Source organism: Triturus cristatus, chromosome 1_2 (assembly GCF_964204655.1).
Source record: "Triturus cristatus chromosome 1_2, aTriCri1.1, whole genome shotgun sequence".
Taxonomy (NCBI): domain Eukaryota; kingdom Metazoa; phylum Chordata; class Amphibia; order Caudata; family Salamandridae; genus Triturus; species Triturus cristatus.
Window position 1 is genome coordinate 714943183 of NC_140580.1, and position 27731 is coordinate 714970913.

A 27731-nucleotide genomic window follows, 5' to 3' on the forward strand; every position below is an offset into this window, starting at 1 on the left:
GGATCTTTAGATAGAGTCTTTTGCAAAGGGTCTGGTGTAAACAGAGCCAGTGGCGTCGAATCGTCCGCTGGCGCCGATGATTTCGGAACCGAGGGCTTCGATGGTTTCTGTGCGCCATGCTTTTTTGGGGCCTCCGTTTTTTTCGGCGTCGAAGGAGTTTTCGGCGCCGGAGCGTCGGTGCCGACGGATTTGTGTTTGTGTTTGGTCGGCACCGAGAGTCCAGGCTTCGGCACCGGTGGCTTCGGGGTCGAGCTGGGTATTACTTTCTTCGGTGCCGGATGCTGTTTTTCGGCACCAGGTGTCGGCTGGCTCGAGCCCGAGCTGCCGTGAGACTTTTGAGGCTTCGACACCGGGCCCGAAGGTGGGGTGATAGAAGCTTTGTGCTTGGTTTTACCCAGGCCTGCAGGCGAGGGTGTAACCTGAGTCTCTTTGGTTTTGAGCGCGGGGGTGGGAGGGGGTACAGTACTCACGACCCGCTGCGCCGGTGTGATGTCCTCCACGTCGGAGTCGTCGGCCTCGGAAGCGCTGACGACGTCGTCCTCCTGCTCGGTGTGTAGTTGCCCCGAAGCTTCGGCGCCGTCTCCGAAGATGTCCGGTGGAGCTGCGGACGATGAGTGTGCCATGGTGCGTCGAGCTCTTCGATCCCGGATGGTCTTCTTTGATCGAAAAGACTTACAGGCGGGGCAGTCTCTGGCCTCGTGTTCTGGAGAGAGGCAAAGGTTACACACCTGATGGAGGTCGGTGTGGGGAAATTTAGACCCACATTTTGGGCACTTTTTGAACGGAGTCCTTTCCATCGGCCGGGACCGGAGTCGAGGAGGGCCTGAAGGCCGGTGCCGATGTACGGGATGGAGAAAAGTGCCGCTTCGAGAGATGAAGATGATGATGAAGAAACTCGAAGAAACGAGGATTTTCCGTCGAGGCTGGAACCGTAGAAGTTCGAAGCCGGAGCACGAAGTATCACATCCGAGCCCGATGGCGGAAAAAAACAATCTGAGGATGGAGCCGAAGCCCATGCGCAGTACGGACCGAAGGAGGAGTCACCGAACTCGTGACTTCCAAAGACTGTCCAAAGAACAAAAACAAACTGCAAACATCCGGGCCCAACACCAGATGGCGATCTAAGCTAAGTGTACAATCTGCAGCTCATATGCCTCGAACACAATGTTTTGAGACCACCCATCCTTTTTCTTAGCCCCTGTTTGATGGATCGGCGTGAAACTTTACAGGAAGGAGCGGAGGTGGCTGAAAATGTGGGGGAGGGGGGGAGTTTGGTGAAGAATTGTAAAATAGCACAGCACCAACGTTATAAAAGAAACTAAAAAAAGACTTTCATATTGCAAGTTAGATAACTACACTGGCTCCATCTTTTCCCGAGTCATATGTTAGAAAATCTACTTACACTGTAACCATCTCGCCATAGTGTGTAGTGCTTTAGACTCAAATGTTCATAGCATGTAGTGCTGTAGATTCACTTATACCCACCCTCCTACCCGTATGCCAGCCGTGATCACAGATGGTTCTATGTTATTATTTAGACCCTTTACTATGCGCAGCACATTCTGTCTTCGACAATGCACTCCACTTACACTACTCGCCAGCTGTGCTGAAAACAATCTGAGCTGGAGCATTCTGGAACAAGGCTGGAGTTACAACAGGTCTTGTGAGTCAGACTTCTTTGAAGAAAAACGAGTTGCATACATGCAGGCCCATCACTACAGATGAAAGGAGTATGCAGAGCATATGAATCTACAGCACAACACACTACAATGAGATGGTTACAGGGTAACATTTTTATTTCTGTATGTAGCACGTGTGGCAGTTGACATACATACTCTGCACACTATAAAGCAGTCCCTCTCAATAGCGGTGGTCAGCAAGCCGATGATGGAGATGTTTGAGAGTGTTCTTATGACATCTTGGCAAACTAAAGCCTGGTGACCTGCTAGAACGTTACACAATAATGCTTGATGAAGGTGTGAGACACTGACCAAGTAGTAGACTTGCAGATATCCGCTAAAAGGATATTACATATAAAGGCATGGGTTGCATCCTTTTTTGTGTAGAGCAGGCATTATGGGGCACAGGGAGTGTATGACTAGCCTCCGCATAGCAAGCCTAGAGGCACTTAAATTACCTTCTGGCAATGCTAGCCCCTGTGGGGTTTTGCAAAGGCTACTAAAAGCTGAGTAGATTTTCTAAAGGGCTTAGTTCTATCAATATAGTACATAAGCGCTCTCCTGACTTCCAGAGTGTAAAGGGCTCTATCTACTACAGACTCTGGTTGTCGAAAAAAGAAAGGCATGGTTTGGTTCATGTGGAAAGGCAAAACAACCTTGGGTCGAAATATGGGTTTATTCTGAAAAACTACCCTGTCTTTGTGAACTTGAATATATGGTTCTTGGACTGTAAGAGCTTGAAGCTGCGTAATGCATCTAAGAGTGGTGATTGTGAATAAGCGAGCCACCTTCAAGTCAAGAACTGTAATTGACATCAGTGTAGGTGTTCAAAATATGGCCCATAGGTTGTGTGAGGACCACACTCTGGTTCCAGACTGGGGGTGTCATAGGAGGTATTACCCTCTGTAGACCTTCCCTGAAGGCTTTAATGACTGTTTGTTAAGTAGGGAAGATTGTTGTCTGTTTGTAAGATTTAACATTTTGAGGTTAAGTGAAAACATGTAGAATTTTAAGCAAGGCCTACGCTGTATAAGTGAAGAAGGTAAGACACAATCTTCTGCACAGAAATATGTCAAGGATCAAACTGTTTGGAGCTGCAGTAATGCACAAACTTCTTCCACTTAGCAGCACAACAGGTGCGAGTAGTGGTCTTTCACGCCGCCCTTAAGATAACCATGCACTCCTCAGGTAGACATAGTTAGCCAAACATTAGAAAGTCAGGTACCAGATTGCTAGGTTCAACTGTTTGGGATCTGGGTGTCTGATCGGGCCATGATGCTGAGTGAGAAGGTCTGTTGTGTGGGAGCTTCTGGTAAGGATTGACTAAGCATACCAGTTGGACAGGTTGGTGTCACTAGAATGAGGGCCATGGACTTCTCCCACATTTTCTTCACCACATATGGGATGAAGAAAAGAGTACGAAAAGCCCAGGCAAATATTACTGTCCAATTCTTCCATAGTATGTGGCCCATGGACCATGGGTGCAGGTATCTGCAGGCAAAGGTTTTGGCATTTTGAATTTTCAGTAGCAGCTAATTAGTCTATATTTGAAGTTCTCCACTGTTGGAAGTACTTGTGAACTTGATATGTCCTGCTAAGCAGGTCTGCAAAGTTGTTCTCCACACCCGGTAAATAATCTGCCAATTGGTGAATGCTGTTGCAGGTTGCCTAATGCCAAATCTTTTGAACCAGCGCAGACAGCTGGGGTGAGTGAGTATCGACCTGCTTCTGGATGCAGAACATGGCTAAATGCTGTCTTTCTTTATTAGCACTGTTCCCCGCAGAAGTTGGTGGAACACTCTCAGTGGTAGTCTGATGGCTTGGAAGTGCACGTAGTAGATGTGGAGCCCACAGTGGGGAGGGATCCAGGTGCCCTGGGCAGTAATATCAAAAAGGGGAGACCCCACCCCCAAAACAGGGATGTTGGGACAGAAATGTCTTCTGCATGGAAATGGACGCGTACCCCAGCCCTGAGTGCCCAACTGTACTGTTGTCTGGAGCCCTAATGCTGATTTTAGTTGTAACAGGCAAACACTGATCATACGTGTGCATCATGACATAGGCCTCTCTCACGGTTTGCGGTCTTGTTGGATGGGGAGGGATGTCCAACGTATTACCCCCATAGTACCATCACCAGGAGTTGAGCAGCTCTGCTCGGTGGTAGCAGCATACCGTGTAGTGATTAGTATGACTCAATATGTTCTTTTAACCTGTGTCACTGGAGTGAAGCCTACAGGCTCACTCACTTTTTGAAGTTCCGCTAATGTTTGCTTAACTCACCTTTGGCCTACATCAGATAGATGTGAAGCGCTGTGCAATGCAGCAGTGGTGACTCCGCATTGGTTGTATGAGAGCTTGGGAAGGGAGAGTACAGGATTAGAGCAGTACTGTGCAGTACGTGCATGGTGAGTACATGTACTGTCACAACCAAGAAGAGGAAGTAAAAACGGGTGGGCTATATTTAATGAGGTCCAGCATACATGCCCTTGAATAGTTAAGAAAGAAAGAGTATGCTGTTCCTCCTGGTCAGGGGAGGTCGTGTGGAGTATACACTCTACCCCGGGGTGAAGACAAAGTAAAAGATGATGTCTAGATGGCCTGGGGACTCAATGCACGTGGTGGGTGGGGGACCCACAAGGGTGGAACTAAAACCCTCACACACCCAGCAAGCTAGGTGTCATGCTTCATCATCTGGGTTTTGCTCCTCGTCGGGTCGGCGCTGCAATTCCCAACGGGCACCCAAAGATGGGGCTCTTTATCGGAGATCTTTTGTTCCTTGCCGAAAGGTGAGTGCAAGTGAGGGCCAGGTAGGTGTAGACGTTAGTGGGTGTATTTAAAACAGGGTTGGTTAGTCTGAATAACGAGTTTATTGGGTCAGTAAACCACCCTATTTAAAAACGATATGAGTGGCGGTAGTCTGGACACAGTGGGTCAAAGACTCGCTCCGCTCAACTCAGATGGTCAACATGTTTCTCGCCTAATGGTCAGGAGGATCCAACGGCAATTCATCAGGACCAATGTGGTGTAAACTATCTACAAACGTGAGGGTGTATAGCAGGCTATCACAATTATGTGTATGTGCCTGGTCAATTCTACCCTATGAAAGTGTGAAAAATCTAACACTTCCGCAAAGGAGTGGTCTAAAGGAAAGGGAGAGATAAACATAACAGGCCAACACAAAACATTAAAAATACTTTGTCTTATATATACAAGGTAATATGGAGCAGAAGACTCCTAGTACGCATGCCCTATACATGAAGCAATTGCGCTCGAATATAGTGATCATGCATAAGTGGATGCAGTGTCAGACACCGTGTCAAGTGATCTAAAAGACTTAAATTCAGGACAACCCGAATTATAGTAACGAGGTCTAAAAACGCTCACCTAAAGATTGAGCTAGTACCGCTCCAGTCGGTGCGTGGCGAGCCTCTTGGGATGGCGTAGTAGCCTGCTGTAATGTACATTAAAACAAGAGACTCGACAGGGTAGGTATAATAACACAATACACCTGCTGAGTACTAGGTGCGGTTGAGGGAACAGGAAGGCTATGATCCCCCAGACCCCCGGCAACAGGGAACCACCGCTCGAGGAGCGATCCAACCCCAAGCCTAATGCGTCGCCCACGGGAGTTGGCAGCTCATTTCAGCGTTAGGGTCGGTCAGCCAAACGAGCAGCGTTCACCCGTATATCCAGCGTCTAGTGATCCCAGTCCGTTCGATCGTTGCTACGCGATCCAAACAGTTGTTTACTTACGATTCTGTTGCCCAAGGGTGGTTTTTGAATCTACCCCGCTCTGCCGAAACCGGGAAGTAGTGTTCACTATCCAGTGCTCCCATAAGAACCGGTTGGGACAAGTGTGGGTGTCAACTGATTGGGCGTCTCGTGTCATGTGACTCGTGTAGGACGTCCCACCCAAGTGTTGTGTGACTATGGGCGCCATCTTGGAACGGGGTACTGGATCAGTATCAGGTCGAGTCAAGGTAGTTAAGGTATCTTGTAAGGCATAAGGAACTGCCTGGATAAAGTCTAGTCCCTCTCTTGAGAGGTAGAATGTGTAAAGCACCGTGTTGGGTGGTACCTAGTATGTGGCTTGGATCAACCTGTTAAATCTGATTGTGAGCGTTATTGTCCCCCACCCACCACGTGCATTGAGTCCCCAGGCCATCTAGACATCATCTTTTACTTTGTCTTCACCCCGGGGTACATGTACTGTGTAACTGCGAGCAGTACACTAGATGAGAGATGTAATGGCGTCAGTGCATGCATGGTGTGGATGTACTGAGTTTATGTGTATCTATGAGGGGTACAGTACATGAAAAGTGCAGAGTTGTGCAGCGCACATGGTGAATTTGTATGCTGGATGGATATGTACTTGCAAGTGGCAACACAGAGAGGCTACAGTATTGAGCAGTGCACGTTGAGTGAATGTGTGTGCTGAATGTATGTGTCTGTGGTGGCACAATACACAGAGGTAACGGTACTGGAAAGTGTGTGTGCTGTGTACATACACAGAGTGTGACTGTAATGGTACATTACTTGGAGGATCATGGGTTCCATGTAAGGAAGCCCAGAGCTTCTGATGATGTCATGAGGAGCAAAGGACTCCATCAGACAGATTTCTGCATTGCTGCATTCCTGTGAGCTGGGTGGAACACACTGGAGAATGGAGAGAGACAGACTCCCCCTGTATACGTCAAAGGGTGCTCTTTGATTCAGTGATAGATCACAGAGAAAGGGCCTGGACAAATCTCAGGAAAGAGATGGGGATGATCAGGGAACCATAAAAGGTAGGGCTGGGAGTCTGGGATTAATCTTTAGATGCACATATCACTGTGGCTGACACCCAGGTGTGAACTCTAGGCACTTCCATGGCCTATATTGTGAGACTATTGTGGGACTATCAGCTTTGGAGTTTCTCCTTCTGTGACAGATGGCCTTTCAAGAGGGAAAGGGAAAATATGCACTTCAAAAGAAGCAGAACCCCAACATAAAACTTCAAAGACCCAGACTTAAATCACATTAGGTGTCTGGAAATGGACTATAAGAAGGGGAGGTTGAGACTCCAAAAATTGTCATCTGCCTAGCATCCAGACAACTTTGCAAAACTTTTTCCTATGACCAGAACTGGGGGCCAAGGCCTGCTAGCCTCCCTGCTGGGTGAGGGGACATCATCCAGGGAAACCATGACCACCTGCTCTGGAGCCTCGGGCACCAGCGCCTGCCAAGGCCAGTATGCATTGTGAGGGAGAGGACAGCGCTGGAGGAGTGAGGTCCAGTAGGGAGACCTGTCGAGTGGACTCCCGGAGCAAGGTGTGAGGAGGTGGCTGCTGCATTGATCAGGTCATTGCCCATGGACAGATTCAAGTGGGTGACCCGAGTATGCCAGGAAAGGGCCGCCGTGGAAAGCATGGTGTGCGATGAGAGCAAAGCAGGTGTGGTACCATTGCAGTTACCTGTATGCTAGGAGGGGCCACTGTTGAACTTACTGTCTGATAACTAGGGTCAAACCCTGTGCAGGAGTATAGCGGCAACCCCATGTGCCAGGAGGGGCCACTGTGGTACAGACTACTGTGAGGTGAGGGCCGGCGTCTAGGTGGCAGTGGTGTGGCAACCCAGTTTGCCAGGAGGGGCTGCCAAAAATAATAGTGCTGTGAGGTGAGGGCCAAATCCTGAGAACTGTGAAGCAGTGATGACCAGTAGGTCATAAAGAGCATCAAGGACTGCACCTGACCCTGTGACTGAGTGACATCGCCGTGGGTGCATCGCTATCTCACTGGGTCCCAGGTCAGATCAGTTTGAATCAACCATGGGGGAGGGGACACAGAACCTACATTGCAGGAGGAGCGCGGGAACACCTCTGATTCCTGCTGGAGATCACTGCATTATCACAGAGGACAGCCTGTGCTTGAAGAGTGCTGCTGTGCCTCTAGCGTGTGCCGACTCACCGAACAGGACCGGACCCTTGTGAATGTCTGCAGACAGAGCACTCGCTGAGACGCTGCACGCTTCCCCTCTGCTGGAGCAGATAAGACTGGTAACGATCCTAATGGGCTCTGGGGGACTCACTGCTAAGAGAGTTGTGCCGCCAAGACACTTTTGACTAATTTTGAAGAGTCAGAGTGTACTCTTGAATTAAGGTCTACTAGTTAGCAATCCCTTGATGCAGCCACCAGTGAATGGGGAATAACACTGACCAAACTGCAAGGAGCGGGCGGGACAGGGATCGGCAAGTGAAACACTAGAGCCCCGAACTCAAGGGGGCATGTGTTGTCCATAAATGTCGTAATCTGCCTTTGAATGTGTAGTGTTATTAAAAAAAATATTTGGCTGGACATTGATTTATTGAACTGCTGTGCGCTCTTTAAGTTATGAGTTGTGTTCACTAATCTGTATACACCCCCCGCCCCCTCCCAAGGGGTCATTTGGCTGCTTGTCCACAGCTACCACTGGGAGTCAAGTGCAGAAGGGGTATTTGGCCCAGTTGCTCAGGATCCACAGTAGGTCCGTCCCAGGACATCAGGAGTAAAAGGCCTCAACCACCACGGTTGGGCCGAGTAACCTGTGTGCTCCATGGCCCTCTGAAAGGGGTCATGACAAAGCAAGGGACATCTATGGATATGGTCACCTGTGGAAGAGGGGCTAGAAAGGTCCTGTTGAGCAACAGTTTATTGCTGCTACACCAAAGCCAAGAGAGCTGGGCCATTGCTGTTACCAACACTAGATCCTCCTGATGCCCCTCTGCTTGTGTTCACTACCTTCAGAGGCATTCTTGTAGCAGGCAAATATGCAACCTGGCGTATGGTACAATCGCTATGCATGAAACCATCATTCTCAACAGCTCCATGATAGTTTGAACACTAACGGGACAGAGTGTCTGAAAAAGAGACAGCAGCTGATGGAATGCCATAACCCTCTGTTCGATGGTGTATGCTTTGCTTATCACTGCATCCAGGACTGAGACGAGGAAAAGCTTAATCTGCTATGGCTGAAGATGCAATTTCCTTGCACTAATGCTGAAACCTAGGCTGTGATGTAGAGACACTGCTGTTTGAGTGTGTGCTATACATTGTAATTTGCTGCTATTCTTGATCAGCCAGTTGTCTAAGTATGGAAAGACATGTATTTGGTTTGTAGATAGGTAAACTGCAACTACCGCTAAGTACTTTGTAAACATCCAATGAGCTGTGGTGACTCTGAAGGATAACACCTTGAACTGGTAATGTAATCCTTTTACCATGAATCAAAGGTATTGGTGATGCGCTTGTTGGATCAGATTATACAAGTACTTGTCTTTTAGATCCAGCATTACCCTAACAGCTTGATGTCATCCTGTAGAGATCCATATTAGAGGGTTCAGAGAGGATGAACCTGTTCAATGGACTGAGGTTAAGAATCAGCTTGAGGAAGCCTTCCTTTTAGGGATCAAAAAGTCCAGGGAAAGACCTCTGTGAAGCTCTGGTGTGCAGGTTCCGGTTCTATTGCGCCCTTTTGTAGAAGAGGACCCATTGATCTGAAATGATGTGTTCCCACTGCGCTAGGAAGTCCCTCAATCTTCCCTCAACAGGCATCATGTGGTCGAGGGTAAAGGAGTCACTGTTGCGAGTGGAGGAGACCCTTGCAGAGCCACCTCTGTCTTTCCCTGCCCATTTCTCCTATAGTCCCCTCTCTGGAAGATTTTAGACTGCTACGGATCCAGCAAAGACTGATGGCACTGTTGGTATGGAGATTTCTGACCTGATCCCCCTGTTTTATACCTTTCCTACTTTGCAGCTTATGAAAAGCAGTATTTCGGACTGGAAGGTTGGAGTGCGCCCATGGATTTGGCGATGACAATGTTCTTTTTAAATTTTTTAAGCACATGGTCGACATGGGGCCAGCACAGATGTTCACCATCAAAATGGACGCTCAAGAGGTGTTGCTGCACCTCATGCCTAAACCCCAACACCCTAATACAGGCATGCCTGCCAGACCTGATGCTGGTGTTAATACGCCTCTTGGCTGCATGTCGAGGCCCCATCCAATTAGCATTGCTGAAGGTCTTTCCTTCAGCAACCAACTCTTGTTCTCTTTTATGATGGGCCTCTGGCGGGTACTTTACTAGCTCCTCCATCTCTTCAAGGGGGTACTGGTCATACCTGAATTGGCATGCACCATTGTGTGGCTGCTCCAAGAACTAATCTCTTTCCTACAGTATTGAGTCGCTTAGACTCCTTGTCAGGCAGAGGGGTATCTCATGTGGCCTGTGCAGAAGCCCTTTTAGGCAGCGTGCAGAACAAAGGCGTCAGGAACTATCTGTTGAGGAATATAAGCCAAATTATCTAGGACAACCTTATATTTTTTTCCACACAGGTAGTAACCACTCTGGATTTCAATGGCTCTTTAAAGCTGTTGGTGGCAGACTTCAGCAGCCCATTGAACATGGGGAGGTAATACACTACACGCGCTGTTTTTAGCCAGGGTTTCAGCAAGGAAGTCGTGCTCCATTATTTGTAGTTTTATCTGATGATGTTGTGCAGCCCTTTTTATTACTGCATGGTATGCAGTAGAATCATTTTGTGGGTATGGCTTGACAGGGTAGGGCTCTAGATCTGGGTCGTCTGGGGGGTCTACCACATAGACTTCCTAAGATCATCTCACTCCCACAGTTCTCAGGGCTCATCATAGAGGTCCGGTTTGTAGAAAGAGCTGCCCTATTCTGAGTCAGTGTTGTGTGCACAGGATGAGTAGAGTGCTTGGGTAGTGATGCTGGTGGAGTAGGTGTGAGTGATAGTAATGATAATAGGTTAGCGCTGGCGGCCGAATACCTGCGATTCCCAAACAGCTATTGATTCTCCTTATGTCTTTACAAGGGGAGGAAGGTGTCGTTTGGCCTGGATAAACCCCCTTTTCTTTCTGTATGGACTACAAGAGAATAGGGTAGAAAATATCTGCAAATAAGAAAGGTTTTTTTTGCGCATTCGCCTTGTATTTTTTCTTTACCATAGGTGTGACCATACGTGCCTTGCCTGGATGGACTGCTCAGTCTTTGAGAGGGTCTATACAAGGATGTTATCCTCCGTTTCTACCACATGGAGACCAGATGGTAAACTGCTGCTCATTGGAAGACCATGTGGTATGAGGTTGTCTCATCAGCAGAGATAGTTTGTCTAGGTATGGCCTCAAAGACGAGTCACCTTGAAGGCCTACATTTCAGCCATGACATAAGTCGTCTCCATAATCAGTGGGCATTGTGTCTCCATGCTGGTCTACCTAATCTATAGAGAGGCCCTGGTCTAAGCATGTTTGTATTGGGGATGGTGAACATGAAGGTGACAGGTGGTGATGTGGATCCCTAGACGTTTTCTTCTTGGCTACAGGGTAAGCCCGAAGCTCCTCTGAAACTGCCACTTCGAAAGTAAGGCTGCTATCTATTTGTGTGCTGTTTGCGAGACGGAGGGTGCCATGCAAGGAGGTGGCTGGAGACTTAATATACAACATTTTCCTGCTGCTGTACATCCGGCTGCTTGCCTTTGTCTTCCTGAGAAGAGGACTTGTTTGGATTTGAGGCCGTCTTCGAGGTCTGCTTTGGAAACACTTTCAGTTCTGAAGAGGGCTGAGTGGTCTCTGGATGCAGAGGCTGCATGTCTTGAGTTCGAAGATCAGCCTCTGGAGCGCGAGTTGCACTGACCGAAGATGCCTTTTGGGCTGAGTCATTTCAGAAACAGTCAGTGACCCAACTGTCAAAGCCTTTTTGGAGGTGGTTCTGGACTCAAAGCTTTGGCTGTTCCTGTCTCTGGAGTTGAGCATCTGTTTAAGGTTGAACCACAAAAGTAGACTGAATGTGATGTTTGTTTGTGAAACCCTAAGCATGGTGTTTTGTCCTGTGTGTGGGTTTCAATAACAACCCTGGAGAAGAATGTTCTTCAAAGTTGGAGTAATTTGAGAGGATGCATTCTGAACTCCGCTCTCTTGGGTTTCCGGACTACTGAAGAGCAAGCCCCTTTCACTGTTAAGAGTATGTTCCTTCCATGCCATGCTTGGACGGAGGCTTTAGAGAGCCCTGATGCCGCATCCTATAATGCGCCCATGTCTATCCCTTTGGTGCCGAATAGTCTTTTTGCACGGGAGGGCTTTACAAGCCGCAGGGGCAGACTCGTCGTGAGCCCTCGGAAGGCAGAGATTACAGACCTGTTGCTGGTCCAACCGGTGAACCTTACTATTACGTTTAGGGCATAATTTAAATGGTGTTTTCTCCATACCCTCCCCCACATGATGATTCTCATTCAACCTGGGCCTTGGTTTCTTGGCTAGATTTGGCTGCAAAGAGGTCAACAGTTGAACAAAGTGCTCACGTGTAGGAGTCCTGGTGTGTCAAGTTCCAAGCTTTCACTTCCTGTAGCACAATGTTTCTGGGGTCCTGGAAGAGATGTTGTCTGAGTCCGATGGCAGAAAAAAACAATCTAAAGGCGTTTGTGTCCCAGTCGATTGCAGATTTTGAAAGAGTTTTCATGTGTTGAAACAATAATTTACAACATCCGTGTCCAACACTACATGGCAGACATGTGCACAGCATGTGCTTTACAGCTGCACATGATGCAAATAGGGCCTTTTCTAGGGCATTCAATGTTTGCCCCTGGGACTTGTGATATTTCAAAAAGCTTTGAACAGACCATTCACTTTGTAGAGGTTTAGCTGTTGGTGAGTAACTTGTAGTAAACTAGCAGTTTAATCCTTCCTCTGTATATATGCTTCTATATGCAGACAACACTCCTGGTAGGGGTGAAGTGTTTTCTCTGTGTCTATTCACCTCCCATTGTCAAGCTTTTACTTTTAACACAAGTATGTCTCAGTGACTACTACTCCTTCTTCCTGAGGTGAAGTACTATTTCCATGTATGTGCTGCAGCATTTATGTCCCTTCTGGTGAATCCCTGTCCGTGCAAAGAGGTTGCTTTCACTTCAAACAATCTGACTTACATTCTAGTGATATTAGTGAAATGACAGAATAGATACAGAAGAAATGAACAGCGGGAAACAAAGATGAATATTGTTGTGTAAGATACAGAAGCTTAATATTTAAAGGCAACTAAGGAATTTCAGGCGCATCAAGCCAGCCCACTTATCAGTTTACTCTATACAAAAACTCCCAACATGATCCCAAGCTTTATTAGCACAGAGAACTACAGACAGAAACAAGGCATAAATCCCAGAAGACTTGATAGGGATAAATGACTCCCTAACAACACGCAAGAACTGAGTGTCAATACAGATACCTGTTTCTGTAGTGTGTCAATGCGATCTTGCAAAGCCTGCACCTCTGTCTCGCGATCATTAAGCACTAGTCGGGTGCGCTGCAATTCTCCCTCCAGGGCACGCCGGGCTAGCTCGAGCCGCGTGCAGCGGCTCTCTGATGCGTCCAGGATCTCCTTCAAGCGGCGTTTGTCACCTTCCAGCTTGGTCTCATTGGATTTCATTTTCCCAATCTTCTCCTGAGGAATAGGAAGAAGACTCTTTATTGTGACAAAATGGAAAGGTTAAAGCTTAAAATAATTAAAGGAGCCTGAGTACCCAAAATCCACAAACCAAAGGTGGACTGTTTCCTGTCTCTTGTCCACCCCGGGTTCATGTTATTCAGGGTCTAATCACAATAAAAAAATCAAATATTGTGCAACATTTCCCTTTCTCTTCCTCTCTCTCTCATTTGTCAGGAATAAAATGGGCACGATTCCTCAGTGTTCAAAAGTGCTCATTTAGTGAAGATGGGATACAGGGATAAGGGAGGTGTCCCAGGTAAAATGCAGTGACTTAAAAAGTTTCAGATTTTTTTTTGCAAGGGAACACTCTAGATCAGTGCTTATCAAACTTTTTAGACCCACTTTCTAAAATGACAAACTATCCGTTTTACTGATAAAACAATACTGTGCACAAGTTATATTGTGTGAAAATCGGGTATCAGTGAATATTTATGATTTGTGCATCACCAACTAGTGCTTTGATTTATTTTGATCCTATTAAAATCTTTGCTTTCATCACACTTCAGAATTACAAAAAAAAAGTGTTTAATTTTTGCTTTCCTAATTGTGAATGTGTACAGTCCATTTACAGGTATTTACACCTTGCTGTGTGTTACAGAAAAGGAAATCATACACCTTTTTCTTTCACACTTCCTCTACCCCAGCAAGACTGTGCCATAATTCACTTTACTTTTCTTTCTCTGACTGAAAAGTGAGAGGAGTTTGTAAACACAAATCCCCATATTAAAAATAATAAGCAGCAGTTTGTCAGAAGACGTAGGCTAACATTTGATCTTTGTCTTTGAAGAGCAGCAAATGTGACAAGATAAGTACAGAATTTAAAGGTATCTTTGTGTATTGCTTGGGCTTTCACGACCCAAAATAAAATCGGCTTGTGACTCACCACAATTTAAGAAACACTGCTCTAAATCTCTTTTTTCACACAGACTCCTACGGAGTGGAGAAAGCTACTTATACATTTAGCAAAAACTGCACATTTACCCATCAGCATGTGCAAAGTACATTGGTTATGTGAACTGAAAGCTCTCTAGCACAGGGTCTGAATAAATCACGACACACACAAGGAAGAAAGGAGTGTTGTGAATTTTCAAGACCATTGTCTGAGAAGATCAGCAGATAAGGCTTACTCTGAAATAGGGAAAGGGTGTGGTTAGACGGCGGCATATGGTTTTTAGGTCTCGCTGAGTCAGCGCGCATGCGCTGCTCGGAGAGACTTTAGTAGGTGAGTTTTCAAAGTGCTGCTGGCTGGCGACAAGCTTACGTTCACGCGAGCGTCCACGCGCGATCTGCCAGCCTTCAGCGCCATCTGTCCCTGCCTCCGCCTCTCCACCCGCAAAAGGGCAGTTTCAATTTCATTTCAGATATGAGTCTGTGTATATTTTATGTGAAGCTTTAGATCACATTAAATGCACTAAATTAAAGACAAGTGTAATTATAATGTGCTGCGCAAAATTAGTTCTATAAGGTGCGACTGGTTTTGTGGGCTGTGAACCAAAGAGGCGTAAATTCTAATCCCAGTTTCTCACTTTAGACAAAGGTGTGATCTTGCGCAGATCACCTTTTCGACTTGAGTCTCTGTATGAGAAAAATGAATAATAAACAACAAGTTAAAATGAATCTAATTGCAAGTTTAAGGTTCAGCAATCGCTATCTAAGCTGTGTATGGAGACGTTATGCCAGCAAGCCCCTCAAAAACCTGAATAAGAAAGCATTTTCACCTTCCCCTCCAAGTTGTCTCGAAGTCTGAGAGGGCTGCGCTTTCACACACCCGTGCACGCTTTTCCGAGGAGATTGTTTTAGATCAGCATTTAGATATATAACAGATTTAGATATATAACCGTTACATTCAAATTCTATTGTTTATGAACAGTATAAACGTGGTAATAGCCCCTACGGACATGGGCCTATTTACCACGAGTCATTTTAAGATTAATGTTTTACCCCATGTTTAACGCAACGGGATAAACAGATGCTTCGGCAGAGACATGATAGACCTTCTACAGTGACTTAAAAGAAACATCTCTGGCTGTTACGATTTATATTTGCTATAATACTACACATACATAAGCGACATACAACAAAACTGGAGTATGCACGTGCACACTCTACTGCTCACTCTCTACTACTCATTCTCTACTACTCTACTATCTACGACTCACTCTCTACTACTCTCTACTCACTACTAGTCACTCTGTACTACTCTCTACTACTCACTCTCTACTACTCTACTCACTCTCTACTACTCACTCTCTACTAATCTCTACTACTCACTCTCTACTACTCTCTACTACTCTACTCATTCTCTACTACTCACTCTCTACTACTCACTCTCTACTACTCACTCTCTGCTACTCTCTACTCTCTACTACTCACTCTCTACTACTCTCTACTCTACTAATCACTCTCTACTACTCACTCTCTACTCGCTCTCTACTACTCACTCTCTACTACTCTCTACTACTCACTCTCTACTCTTCACTCTACTCTCTACTACTCACTCTCTACTACTCTCTACTACTCACTCTCTACTACTCTCTACTACTCACTCTACTCTCTACCTCTTACCCCTCTCTACCTCTTACCTCTCTCTACCTCTCGCGCTACCTCTCTCTCTGCCTCTCTCTCTACTACTCTCTGCTCTCTACCTCTACCTCTTACCTCTCTCTACCTCTCGCGCTACCTCTCTCTCTGCCTCTCTCTCTACTACTCTCTGCTCTCTACCTCTCTACCTCCACCTCTACCTCTACCTCTCTATTCTCTACCTCTCTACTCTCTACCTCTCGCGCTATCTCTCGCTCGACATCTCTCTCTACTACTCTCTACTCTCTACCTCTCTATGCGCACACATATGCACATATATATGTATATATATATGCATATGCATATATGTATGTGTATATATATACATACATACATATATAAACATATATATACATCTGCATAGCTATATAAATACAAATATAAATGCATGCATACATATACATATACATATACGCATACATATGCATGTTATGTACAGAAAGTTAAAGCCACTAATAAAAGCAAAGCTAAAAAGCCACCTAATTACAAACAGAATTGCTTTAACTTAAACGAGGGCGAGACCTATTGCATTATCAATGCTTGTTATGGTCTGGCTTGACTGCGCAGACAATTATGTGGGCATTACTAGAGAGGGGCTTTGGCTTCGCCCACATGATGAGAGCCAAGAGAATATGTTTTGGCTGGGTGGAAGTTGTGTGCTTCCACAAAAAATTGCTCGTCCTCCACACAGCTGTTATCCTTTTGTTTATGTATCCAACTACCCGAGTTGGAGTTTCATGGGCACACACGACACCGTAATGCTATTCAAGTGTCTTAGATAACTAGATAATTGTTTGTTGTTATTCTCTGGGAGCAGCCCAGATGGCATGAGGACAGTCATTAACCTATGTGGATTTTTAGGTCTAGCTTGACAGTGCAACTTTCACCTGACCTTCACACCTACACCAATATTATTTTACAGTTATTTACTTCTACTACACAAATACGTATTCATTCCCGTGCTATTTACGTGTAATGCTTCACATTACCATACAACTTTCTTTTAAAGCCAGATCTACTGGCATTGCCAATGCTTGTTACTCTGTTTAGTACATGGGTAATGCCAGCGGATGGGGAAATGCCCCTCAGTAAACGAGACGCATGCCAATGTATTTCAAGCACTGACATGCGTGTATTCTTCAAAAATACACCCCCCCCCCCTCTCCGTTTGCATAAATAAAAGGCAATGTTCTGAGACGTAGGCTTTCCCCAATAATTCTAGGACTGAAGCTCTAACGGTAAATCTTCCTCTTCTCGAATATTTTGGGTATTTCTAAGCCTCTCCTCCGTGTTTTGGGAGAAGCACAGAAATACAGGCACCTCCAAGACGCATTTACAGACGGGTACACAGGACTTTATCTTCTTTGCCGGTGTGAGGCTGGTCCTAACTTATATGTTCATTCACGCGGGTCCACCACACTTGTGATTGATGCTTTGATCCCTAGAGCAGTCGGGACTATGGAGCGATATAACGTTGTAACAAAACGTTAGCACAAAATCGCCTCTGCTGTTTTAAACTCAAACTTTCTCGAACGTCTCACGCCAGGTAACCCTCTTCTGGGACCCATAATGACTCAGGCCTGTAATGGCGTCCCACGAGCCTGTGGAATGCTGTAAGCTGCTATGTCAGCAGGCCGCAGCACGTGACCGCCCAGGCCTGGCAGCCGCCCAGCTTTGTTCCAATCCAAGGGATGGCAGCGGGCCAACGCGGGCAGACACAACAGCAAACCAGACATGGCGACTCCCTGGTGGGAAGGGGAAGGGGCCACGCTGCTGAGTTCAGACATAACCAAATGTGGCAAGGAGACAGGAACCTACACATTTACTGAATTTCCATGTGTAAAGACGTGAAAAAAAATAGAGAGGCCCAAGGGCATGAATGCAGGCTTAAAACACGTGTATTCCGATTACCGACGGTAAAGAATATACATGGGTACCAAGGCTATATATGCAAACTCATGTTCAGGCCCACAGGCTAAAAAACAGAGGCAGGTACACAAAAAGGATGCACATACCAGAAGCACACAGCAAAGTGCAAACAACAAATGGTACAAAAGGAAGAGATAAGGAAATAACTTTGGTCAAGAGCACGCTAATTAACTCTATATCTAGTTTATTAATCTAGACAGATTTTATCAAAATATTTGGACTTTCCTGCATCAAAAAATGACAACGGACCTTGATGGAAGCAACAAAGCAAAAAATACAACATTACAAATATACATAAATTGAACATGTGCAGAACGTCACAAACATAGAAAGACTTATACACACAAAAAAGTTAACCCCTAAACAAACATATAATTTTCTGTTAGTGTCCTCCTAATAATTTCAGGACGAACCACTGGAAGGTAGTCCACAGAGCGCGCTGCGACTCAACAAATTATTGTCGGACTTTCTCAGCACACTCAACAGTGAATAACCACACTGTGCTTATTTTCAAGGACTCCTCCTTCAAAACCGGGTCTACGCAATTGCGTTTCGGCCATACATTTTCCTCGGCCTCCTCAGGACAGGGTTAATACAAGGAATGTACACACACTACAAAAAAGAAGTATATACACGTATAAATATGAATATCAAAATAAATCATCTTGCCTACACATGAACTTAATCACAAGCAAAGTCGTAGCAGTTCTCCATGCCGCCCTGCGGGGAGCCTGTAGTCGGTGACCGTCACCAAGGGGCACAAAGGTGAACCGGGGACTAACACCTGAAAGTGATACCTGAGGGGAATCTGTATATACATAGCAAAGGGACTATAATTATATGACCACCAGCGTGTCAATATCTAAAACTGGCGGAAATAGTGTCACAACACAGACCCAGTGCACAGCCCACCGTGGCAGGTGGTGCCCCCACCACAAGGAGTGCAAGGACCTCGGGGGAACCCAATCTCACGTTCTCTCACCCATGGCTAACATACACCGTCAAAAAGCACGCATGCTTAGTGCTACTACTACGTGTCTCTTAGGTGTAGACAAACATATGGCACTCACAGAGATAAGGTGGCCCAATGGACGCTCCAACGTGCGGGTCATCCGGGTCCCCAGATACCCAAAAGGGTGCCGAACCTATCGACAAGGAAACCAGAGGCTAAACACACATGGCGGCGCAATTAATGTAAATGAGGGGAATACACTATGGGGTACTGAGTCCGAGGGCGCTTACCTTCCTTCAACAGGAAGTCCTCCCTGATCACACTGGATGTCGACGACTTGTTTAATTTTTCCAATAGGATCGCTACCTACAGAGGCAAAAAGCCAAGAACCTTAGAGAACTCGTCGGGGGCAAACAGAACACATAAATCCAAATCCTGTTCAACTAGCGAGACGGCACTTACTTCGACAGTTATCCGACTAAGAAGTCCGGAACACACAGCCACTCCACTCGACAATCCCTAAGGCGCCGGTCTGCGTGAGGCTGCGGGCTGCACCAGTTCCTATATTACCGGCGCTGGTCGAGGGGAATAAACATAGAGAAAGGATTCCACTAGTAAGTAAAACGTGTCGGCCATCTTAACACGGACTTAATCAAAACTCACGATACCCTCTACCTCTGAAGAGTGAATCAAAGGAGGGAACACAAAGGTCATCTTAGCAGGAGGTGCATCTCTGCTGGCGCTACCATCTACCTCTAGGGTATGAATCACAAGACAACATCAGATCGTCAGAGGTAGAAGTACAACCCAAGTGCAACACAATCACAGAACTGCCAAGAGAAGAGGTATTCCCATACTGTTCACAGAGTCTATTACTTGGGACATGACCGTATATATAATATCTAGGGGTCGACATCCCACATGGCACCACCACCGCAAGCTACTCCCCATGGGCAACACAGGCGACCGCTCAGACAATGCTTGATCAATGCACAATCTATTAATACAAAACAAATAAATAAAAACAAGACTAAAATGTGTAACGGGAAATGTAATAGGGCATTCGCACTAGTCTGGACCTTGTAATACAAGGCCCATAACCCTATACTAGGTACAGTATCGAGAGGACAGAGATACGGGACTACGGTACTTATATCAACGCCCAGATTTCATCGCGGTCGTTTAAACCTAATCTGGATGTATGATAACGTTCGATCATTCGTGCCTCAAGATGATTAAGCTTATTTTGTAGTGCTGTTTTAGTGAATGCTTTCACCACCACTAACACGGTCAACCCTAAGGCTAATAAGATCAAGCAGATTATTCTAAGAAACCTCAAATTGGTGGAACATTTGAATATCTCTAAGCCATTATTTGCGTTCCGCAGAGGGAAGAATCTTAGAAATCATCTAGTTAAAGCCACCCGCCTGTCCATGGTACCCACTAACCTGAGAGGAATGATGGGCCTTCCGGCCCTCATCGGACATTTCCGGTGCAATGGTTGCGGGGTATGCACGCAAACAAAAAACTCTAAGTGTGTGGAAATCAATAAAGTAGTGCATTCACAGCTAAGTTTTTCTAATTGCAACACCAAAAATGTGGTGTATGCAGTCACATGTCCATGCGAAAAAACATACATTGGACAGACGACTCAGGCCGTAAAGATGAGGATTTTACAACATAAATCCCGTATACGATGTGGAACCATAGGGGCTCCTATGGTACAACATTTCATTGAAATGAATCACAATGAAGATGACCTTTACTGGACTGTGTTAGTGGTGGTGAAAGCATTCACTAAAACAGCACTACAAAATAAGCTTAATCATCTTGAGGCACGAATGATCGAACGTTATCATACATCCAGATTAGGTTTAAACGACCGCGATGAAATCTGGGCGTTGATATAAGTACCGTAGTCCCGTATCTCTGTCCTCTCGATACTGTACCTAGTATAGGGTTATGGGCCTTGTATTACAAGGTCCAGACTAGTGCGAATGCCCTATTACATTTCCCGTTACACATTTTAGTCTTGTTTTTATTTATTTGTTTTGTATTAATAGATTGTGCATTGATCAAGCATTGTCTGAGCGGTCGCCTGTGTTGCCCATGGGGAGTAGCTTGCGGTGGTGGTGCCATGTGGGATGTCGACCCCTAGATATTATATATACGGTCATGTCCCAAGTAATAGACTCTGTGAACAGTATGGGAATACCTCTTCTCTTGGCAGTTCTGTGATTGTGTTGCACTTGGGTTGTACTTCTACCTCTGACGATCTGATGTTGTCTTGTGATTCATACCCTAGAGGTAGATGGTAGCGCCAGCAGAGATGCACCTCCTGCTAAGATGACCTTTGTGTTCCCTCCTTTGATTCACTCTTCAGAGGTAGAGGGTATCGTGAGTTTTGATTAAGTCCGTGTTAAGATGGCCGACACGTTTTACTTACTAGTGGAATCCTTTCTCTATGTTTATTCCCCTCAACCAGCGCCGGTAATATAGGAACTGGTGCAGCCCGCAGCCTCACGCAGACCGGCGCCTTAGGGATTGTCGAGTGGAGTGGCTGTGTGTTCCGGACTTCTTAGTCGGATAACTGTCGAAGTAAGTGCCGTCTCGCTAGTTGAACAGGATTTGGATTTATGTGTTCTGTTTGCCCCCGACGAGTTCTCTAAGGTTCTTGGCTTTTTGCCTCTGTAGGTAGCGATCCTATTGGAAAAATTAAACAAGTCGTCGACATCCAGTGTGATCAGGGAGGACTTCCTGTTGAAGGAAGGTAAGCCCCCTCGGACTCAGTACCCCATAGTGTATTCCCCTCATTTACATTAATTGCGCCGCCATGTGTGTTTAGCCTCTGGTTTCCTTGTCGATAGGTTTGGCACCCTTTTGGGTATCTGGGGACCCGGATGACCCGCACGTTGGAGCGTCCATTGGGCCACCTTATCTCTGTGAGTGCCATATGTTTGTCTACACCTAAGAGACACGTAGTAGTAGCACTAAGCATGCGTGCTTTTTGACGGTGTATGTTAACCATGGGTGAGAGAACGTGAGATTGGGTTCCCCCGAGGTCCTTGCACTCCTTGTGGTGGGGGCACCACCTGCCACGGTGGGCTGTGCACTGGGTCTGTGTTCTGACACTATTTCCGCCAGTTTTAGATATTGACACGCTGGTGGTCATATAATTATAGTCCCTTTGCTATGTATATACAGATTCCCCTCAGGTATCACTTTCAGGTGTTAGTCCCCGGTTCACCTTTGTGCCCCTTGGTGACGGTCACCGACTACAGGCTCCCCGCAGGGCGGCATGGAGAACTGCTACGACTTTGCTTGTGATTAAGTTCATGTGTAGGCAAGATGATTTATTTTGATATTCATATTTATACGTGTATATACTTCTTTTTTGTAGTGTGTGTACATTCCTTGTATTAACCCTGTCCTGAGGAGGCCGAGGAAAATGTATGGCCGAAACGCAATTGCGTAGACCCGGTTTTGAAGGAGGAGTCCTTGAAAATAAGCACAGTGTGGTTATTCACTGTTGAGTGTGCTGAGAAAGTCCGACAATAATTTGTTGAGTCGCAGCGCGCTCTGTGGACTACCTTCCAGTGGTTCGTCCTGAAATTATTAGGAGGACACTAACAGAAAATTATATGTTTGTTTAGGGGTTAACTTTTTTGTGTGTATAAGTCTTTCTATGTTTGTGACGTTCTGCACATGTTCAATTTATGTATATTTGTAATGTTGTATTTTTTGCTTTGTTGCTTCCATCAAGGTCCGTTGTCATTTTTTGATGCAGGAAAGTCCAAATATTTTGATAAAATCTGTCTAGATTAATAAACTAGATATAGAGTTAATTAGCGTGCTCTTGACCAAAGTTATTTCCTTATCTCTTCCTTTTGTACCATTTGTTGCTTGCACTTTATTGTTCCTTACCCAGGTATTAAAAGGGTCAATTGGGTATAACCCTGTTGTTTGCCAGAGGAGCACACAGCAAGGCAGGCAAACATAGTATCATATTAGGGAACACAAAATACCACAATCAATTGCGCGCAGATGCACTTTCTACAGAAAAAGATACACTGGTAGAGAGAAATTTAGCTGGTCTGACGAACAACAAGCACAGTTCAACTAAACCCTAAAGCGTTGCATAGTCTGAGATTCAAGTACACTTGATTAAAATGCAAGCTCAGCCTGGCACCCCTATGTACCCACCCTGACAAAGAAACTTAACTGGGCCCTACTGGTCGCAACCAATGTGGCCCTCTCGGGCCTGTATGTGTGACATCATGTGTAACAACATCCCCACTGTATGTGAGATGTATTTAGTAAGTAATGCAACTCTCAGATGCCTGTCCCCTATCTCTTCTTTCACCCCCTGCTTTCCTGCCTTTTCCTGTCTTCTTTTCTCTCTTCTTCACTGATAATGGAATGTAGGGCTAGCTAAGAATCATAATGTCTAAAAAGCGATTGATATACCCTATGCTAACCATGTAACAGAATTGCTAATGTGTTCTTGTATAAAAATTAATAAAACACGTTGAAATAAAATAAAAATGCAAGCTCAGTTAATTTCGCTTGGATTTCCGCACACTCAATCACATATGCTTCCTTAGAGTCGTGCAGTGAATTGAAGACTTTCTTTGGGAGAGGCAATACATTTAATTTTTATAGAAATTACAACTCATGGGTAAAATTGTGCCAGGTAAAACCTGGCAGAATTTGTGTGGATTAAACATGAATCCATAAACTTGTTATTCCCCATTCATAGGTGTAGAACACAGTACTGGGTGGAAATACATTTCCAGTATATAGCTGACTCAATGGTATTGGTATTTTGAAGTTGTGCTACTATCCGTCCAAAAAATGGATGCCCTTAATGAAACACCTATGACCACATTCTGAGCATACTTTGGATGGGAACAATGCTCAGGTAAATACCAATCGCGACAAATGCAGTATTTACCAGTTTCATTTATATTCACTCATTCTACTGGCTGGACTCCGGTATACAATTCTGTATATCTGATTACCACATGCTTTGCCTCTTTCGACAATTTTTCTCCAGATAGAATTTTGTAAAGGTTTCCCAATACAAATCTGTCTGAATAAAATGGTGTTAATTACCACAAAACTTGGGCTCCCTATTTGGGCGCAAATCCCCATGTACATAAGAACCAGGACTTGAATTAGGGCCGTAGTGACACTGACACACACTGAAAGACCTCTGGAACTGATTTGTTACTCACAGGCCTAGAGGCAGGCTGCCCTGCCGGGCACATACCAGCACACACTTGTTCACACATTGCAGACACGCTTGTGTAATGTACCCTTCACTGTGGGGCATTACATGGGGCCGCTAGACTGCTGTGCTCACGTACAAGCACAACAAAATTCGAGTCCAAAATCAGAGGAACAGAAGCTAAACAGTATTTGCTGTTTGGACAGCACCACATGATGGTGCGCCAGTGCGGGAGATGATGGTGAATCCTGCCACCCACTGGCGTTTGGTGGGCCTAAAACACCGGACTAGGAAGGCTTGGAGGCAGTGGTGGCAGGGGTGGTGGTGGACTGACCTGTCCGCTGTCCCAGTGACCCACCTCGGCGGGGCCCACGTCCGCGGCTGCGCTGACCGTTGCTGCGCAGGCCTGTGGCTTTGAAACGAACGTGTTTGTGCGCCCCTTCCTTGGCCACGAAAGGAGTGAAAAGCAGAAGTCGAAGGAGTGCGCGTGGCTGAAAGGCCCAAGGACTTGGCCGTAGCCTGTGAGTCCTTAAAACGCTCCAACGTACTGTCTGCCTTGTCGCCAAAAAGGCGAGTGCCATCAAAAGGCATGTCCATCAGAGTGTTCTGGACATCCCCAGAAAAGCCAGTCGTTTTCAGCCAGACATGACGGCATAGCACCACTGTCGTGGAAATCGCTCTGCTCAGCGAGTCGACGGTGTCAAGGCCACAACGAATCGTTAACTTGGCTGCATCTCTCCCCTCAGCAATAGCTTGGGAGAGCACCGTCCGGGCCTCCTCCGGACACTGAGGCAGCACCTGCGCCACCGTATCCCACACAGAGTGGGAATAACGGCCCAAGAGGCATGCGGTGTTCACAGACTGCAACCCTGAACTGGCGAAAGAGAAAATGTTCTTCCCAAACTGCTACAGTTTCTTGGATTCCCTGTCCGGAGGTGTGGAAGGGAATGCGCTCAGAAACGCAGGAGCTTGGACAACCAAGCTTTCAGGGGTAGGGTGTTGGGAGAGGAAAATGGGGTCACCCGGGGCCGGGCCATGTTCCTATCCACAGGAGCCCCTGTGTTGGGCCTGGACCAGGTGCCCAAAAGAACGTCTGAAAGTGCTTCATTAAAGGGCAGCAGCAGCTCCGCAGAGGAAGACGCCGGCCGAAGCACTTCTGTCAGGAGGTTAGTCCTGACAGCCACTGTAGGGAGCTCGAGGTGGAGAGCCTCTGCTGGCCTACGCAACACCACTGAATAAGTACCACCCTCCTCCGTAGCCACGGTAGAAGGAGACAGTGTGCCAGGTTCTGGAGAGAAATCGGGATCACTGGGGTCCTCCAAATCCGCTTCCCAGTCCGGGTCTAACTTGCATTGGGCTGCAAGAGGGTCTTCAGACCCCTCCCAGTCCTCCCCGTCCTCCGTAAACTGCTGGGCAGGTGGAAAAGAAGGAGAAAGGGATAGAAATTCCCCATCGGCGTTGATCGACACCGGTCCGGCACCGTCTCCATGTCGGGGTGGAAGCCGGGGACAGCATTGGCCGGGGAGCCGGCCGACGCCGGCAGCGCCATAGACGTCGATGTCAGTGGAGGTCGTACGAGGCCAACCGACATTGGCTGGGATCCATGAATGGATGCATGGGGGTCTTGCGGCGCCGAGGCCGGAGCCGTCGACGACGTCGGGGCCGGAGCCAGCGACGAAGAAGGACGAGGACCCCCAGTCAGATCCGCGGAGCCCAAAGGCGCGCCGGCAGGGCCCGACAGGCCAAAGAGGCGGGCCATGGCTGACAGAAATTCCTGCAGCTGGGTCGGAGTCACCAACGGATCCGGGAAGGGCGGGTAGGCCGTCGGCAACTGCGTAGGCTCTGCCGGAGCCGCAGCGGTGGCACCACCCGCATCCTCAGCCGTGTCGTGTGACAGGCTAGGGGAAGGCACAGAGCGATGTTGTTTCTTCGACTTTTTGCGCTTCACCTTACCTGATCCCGAATGCGAAGACTTTGTCGATCAATAGTGGCGGCTCCACGACCGGTCCCTCGACCTCCCACGGGACCGGGACCTTGAACGGCACGGAGCCGACTCTCGGGCCTCGAGCAACTTTCGGGACCGCTCCCGCAAAGTTTTCGGAGCCATGGCCCGGCAGAGGGGGCACAACGCGGGGTCGTGGTTGCTCCCCAGGCAGTAGAGACACTCGCGGTGCGGGTCCGTCTCCGAGATCGTGCGGGGACAAGCTTCGCTAGACTTGAAACCGGGCACACCTATACACCAGGAATCAAATACTCAAAAGAACAGAGACAAAAGTCCCCAAAAACTCAGTCAAAAATTGACTGGGGGTACCTGTCTCTCCGGATCTGCGCTTGCTGGCACGGAAAAAGAAAGAACTGACGTCAGCGAGCGAGGGCGGCGTCTAAGTAGCTGCCGCGACGTCATCCCGGTGATCATGACACCTACGATGGACGCGGAGCCACACAATGCCACCTTCCGACGCGCAGGGGTACTGCTTACGAAAACTTTCCGGATCCAGTCTGACGCTTGGGGGTAATTCTAAGGTAAGGAATCTATCACTGACGTGTCTCTTTCAGATCCTAGAGTACATATTAAAATATTAATTCTGCAACCTAGGGTTTCGGGCAAGCTAGAAAAACAGTTCAACTTTTTTTTAATATTTATAAAAAATCCAATTCAATGATGATGTTAGATTTGTAACAAATATTTAGAAAAGGTAACTTTTAGAAAGTTACCTTTTCCCTACCTGTACCCCCTTGAAGGCTAATTTGCATTATCCTGCCAGCAGTTGCACTGTCAGTGCTTGATCATAATGAGGTGTGAAAACTGCTCTCAAAGCAGGACAATGGTGACAGGGTGGAATGGATGTGGGACAGGTACAGGAGGTGGACAGCTCAGGAAGGGCAACCTGTGAGGTTCCAGGAACTTCATTAACTTGAAAGGGACAGAGGTGAAGCTTGCCTATTCATAGTTTAGCATAACGGGACACCTCAAGATTGGGAAGCCTTATTTCTTTATGCCCAGAGTAGTCAATTGGGCACCAGCTTAGTTAGAGGGAGAGCTGATCCAAGAACCAGCTTAGGGCAGATTAGAAGGGGACTGCTCAGTTTGCCTAAACATACCCCTGCCTGGCACACAAGCTCCCTCCAATCACCAAAGGCCTGTGCTATTTTGGATTTCCCCAAGAAAAGTGCATTTTGGGCCAGTTTTCCGTAAACAATCAGGATGTGTAGCAAAGATGGGCAGGAATGCCCCTAGGAACTTTTTACCCATTGGTTAAGGAGTGTCCAGGAGTTACTCCCCGTCCACTATCTTATGAACTGAACAAAAGTGGACCTCATCACTAGCTATTCAGAACACTTTCTGGAGCTGGGGATAGAAAAAAGAAGGACCTCACCTGCTGTTTAAGACCTGCAAGGAGACCCGAAGGAGTGGATCTGCTCCCATTTGTACCTAGGACAAAGAAGTGGACTAGAAGGGTCAGTTTGCAAGAGACCTTTTTACTGGAGTTACCTGTTACACCTGGAAGACCCTACTGGTGTCCTCTGCTGGATTAAGCCCTAATACTTAGGTGCTGTCCCTGAGGACCTGGATGCCTAAACTGTGTCCTCAAGGACTTATTCTGAAATCTCCCCCCACCCCAATTTTTTTTAAATTGGACTTAGAAAGATTTTGGACTTCCAGATCTCTGGAGGACCAGGACCAACCATCCAAGTCAATGTGCCCAAGAAGCTACCTAGGTGGGCAAGAAAATCAGATTGGTCTCCCTCGAAGCTTTTTGTCACAGTTTCATAAGCCCTCACGGCAAGCCTACCCGACTTTGGTGTGAGCTTTCCTTATGCAGCATACAGCTGGCCGCCTTTGGAGGA

General features: G+C 46.7%; 1 protein-coding gene across 2 annotated transcripts in view; it reads right to left on the bottom strand.

The window, feature by feature from the left end:
• CROCC (ciliary rootlet coiled-coil, rootletin) overlaps positions 1-27731 on the bottom strand; it is a 435495-nt gene that overhangs the window by 121122 nt on the left and 286642 nt on the right. For both annotated transcript variants that reach the window (XM_085608590.1, XM_085608589.1), the window contains one exon: positions 12931-13146. In XM_085608590.1, the coding sequence (XP_085464716.1) occupies positions 12931-13146 (216 nt within the window). The remainder of the gene's footprint in view (positions 1-12930; positions 13147-27731) is intronic.